Source organism: Hipposideros armiger, unplaced genomic scaffold (genome assembly GCF_001890085.2).
Source record: "Hipposideros armiger isolate ML-2016 unplaced genomic scaffold, ASM189008v1 scaffold_15, whole genome shotgun sequence".
Classification (NCBI taxonomy): domain Eukaryota; kingdom Metazoa; phylum Chordata; class Mammalia; order Chiroptera; family Hipposideridae; genus Hipposideros; species Hipposideros armiger.
Window position 1 is genome coordinate 4,918,535 of NW_017731365.1, and position 2,718 is coordinate 4,921,252.

At 50.1% G+C, this 2,718-nt stretch overlaps 1 protein-coding gene across 1 annotated transcript in view; it reads right to left on the bottom strand.

Annotated features, from left to right (window-relative positions):
* Nucleotides 1–2,441, bottom strand: part of DNAJB12 (DnaJ heat shock protein family (Hsp40) member B12) — a 17,660-nt gene extending 15,219 nt beyond the window's left edge. The window contains 2 exon segments of the mRNA XM_019626284.1: nucleotides 2,206–2,416; nucleotides 2,418–2,441. Coding sequence (XP_019481829.1) covers nucleotides 2,206–2,416; nucleotides 2,418–2,441 — 235 coding nt within the window.
* Nucleotides 2,442–2,718: the final 277 nt, after the last annotated feature.

Here is a 2,718-nt window from a genome sequence, read left to right on the forward strand (position 1 = left end):
AAACCCCAGCACTCCCCTCCACCTCACCAGGCTGTGACCTGTGGAGGGAAGCGATATTTTTCACATCCATCCTTAAGCTCTCAACATCTGACACTGCTTAATTTTTGTTTTAGCACAGTCATTGTTTTATGGCTTATAATATTACCTTTCCTGTAATTTGTCTTCTTCACTAGATCATACGCTACTTGAGGCAAAGGACCGTGTCTTACCAATCCTGCTATACCACTTGGCACCAAGCAGAGAACTTTGCAAACAAAACATAAAAGTTGGTTGCATTGAATAAGCATCTGCAATGAGCTCAAACCTTAAGTGTAGACAACATTACCTAGTATTTTTGTAACCCAGATTTCCCCATCTTAGGCTTAAATTAACCCCAGATCCTTGTCAGCTCAGTGCAGGGCTGTAGATGGCACGAGGTGACATTTACAGAGAGGCATGAGGCATACACTCTTTCCAGAATATCATAAATGTGACAAATATGCAGCAGTTGACTTCTGCCTAAGCAAATTTTGGTCTTGAGCCCCAAGAAGGACATGCGTTCAAGTCCCTGACCTAGTCCAGGAGGCCTGCTGACAGGAAGCTCTCCAGAGGCTGTATTGTTACCATCCTTTCTTGGCTGCCTGCTCCTGAGCCCCCAGAGACATCAGAGTCAGAATTCTGAGCGCTGGAGGGTCCCTACCCCACACTGCTCTCCTCTTACACAGTGTGATTCATTTCACAGGTTACCTCAGTAGTCCTGGCAAATGTCGATTGAAACCCTCTCTAAGAGAAGGGAAATAGGCCAAAAGATCAACACGGAGAGTCGGGAGGCAGGAAAATTCAGGCATTCTGGGCCGCCTCTTCTGCCAGTGTTCCCTTTTCTCAATTTCATAACATGGGCAAGGGCAGTTAGGAGGCTGAATGCTGCTCTTCAATTTCATTTTATTCCTGTAGTAAACAATTATAGTCACAGAGCTTTCCAATTTCTAGCTGTGGGCAAGTCTCTTGCCTCTGAGGTATTTCTCAATCTATAGAATAAAGAAAATAATCTTTGCTGTGCCTCCCTGACAGGGCAGGCTCAGTGAGAAAATGCATATGAAAGAGCTTTCTAAACTGAAAAGCCCTATGAGTATTACTGTTATTCACATTATCTGTGCCCATTCTTTAATTTTCTAGGTAAGTAAACCCAAGCTCAAAAGATCACATGGTAGCAGTCAGGATGAGAACCCAGGTCTTCTGATTGTGAATACGTTATATGCCGGACGGTTTACTAAGTGGTAATTGCAGGCACAAATCCTGTATCTTTAATGGACCACCTCTTTCTCTCCTACAACTTGTATTAAGAAAAACTTCTTTGGAGACTTAAGTTAAAGAAAAAAACGGGTTCCAGGGTGCAGCGAGATGCTGAGTAGTTGACACAACTTCACTATTCCCTCCCTGGTTTGGAAGGCTTCAGTCCAGGGCCGCATAGCAGCACAGCCTGGTGCTGTCCAGCCGTCCATACGGCCGGCCACTTTTGGACTCTTGGGGAAGAGGGTGGCTGGGGGTGGCTGAGACTAGCGTCTCCAACAAGACGTCCGCTCCGGATCTCATAAATGGGTGAAGAGGGTCCAGGAGGGAGTGAGAAGCCGGGTCTCAGGGCGGACCATCCAAGGTGGTGGTGCGGGGCGGGGGTTGGGGAGACAGGCTCCAGTTTTGGGAGGGTGGTCCCTGGCTTTCGCTCAGAGACGTGCAAGGGAGCGAAGATATAAGGACGCCTTTCCAGGCAGTCCGAAGATCGGAAGTCTTCTTTCCCTTTCTAGCACCCATTCTCTCCGTCAGAAGAGTTATGTTTATTTTCCTAAACTATAATATTTCCCAGGCTGGCAACTGGCCCTGGGCCACCGAATGGCCCCTTGGGAAAGGTAGTTCGATTTCGCTTCCAGGTAAGTTCCCTTCGCCCCGTTTGCCACTGCCTCTCATTCTTGGGAACTCCAAGTGTCAGAATGTTCCGTAAGCACCGGGAAAGCTGAAGTCGCCGTGGCCTCTGTCATCAGGTGTGCAGCATCCCGGAGAGGCGTGAGAACGAAAGACTACACCTCCCAGCAGCTACCGCGCGTCTCAGTGCGCAGGCGTAGCCGCGCCTCGCCACCCCTCCCCCTCCCCCAACTGCTCCCGTCGGTCCGTTCCCGTATTCCCCCCATCAGTACTAATGTCCCCTCTGTCTCGCCGGCACCTCACACTCACCGCGAACTCGCGGCGTCGGATACAGTCGCTGCGCCTTCTCCAGGAAGCGGAGCGCCCGGTCGGGCTGGTTGCTTTGGATGGCCTTGAGGGCGATGCTAATACAGCGCTCGGCTTCATCCTTGTTGGATTCCATGGCGGAACCAGAGCGCGGAACCAGGGAGGGGGAGGCCGGGCGAGCGTAGGACTGCGCCAGCCGCCGGTGCGTTGCGGGGCAGGCGTGCGCAGGATGATGACATAAACCCTCTGCCCCTCCTTCCCGAGATTTGAGCGAGGGCGGTAGCGCTACCGTATGTCTTCTAAGAGGGTGACGTTTAAGAGGTGTTTAGGGTGCATGCCCACATTTTGGAGCCCACAGAGTTATATTTAGAGGTCTTAAAATTGCATATGCTTGCATGTTCTTGGTAGTAACTATGCGTTTTAGACGACTGTCATTTATTTATTCATTCGACATATTTGTTGAGAACCGACTATTTGCCAGGCCGGATATACAGTGGTGAACAAAACAAAGCCCCT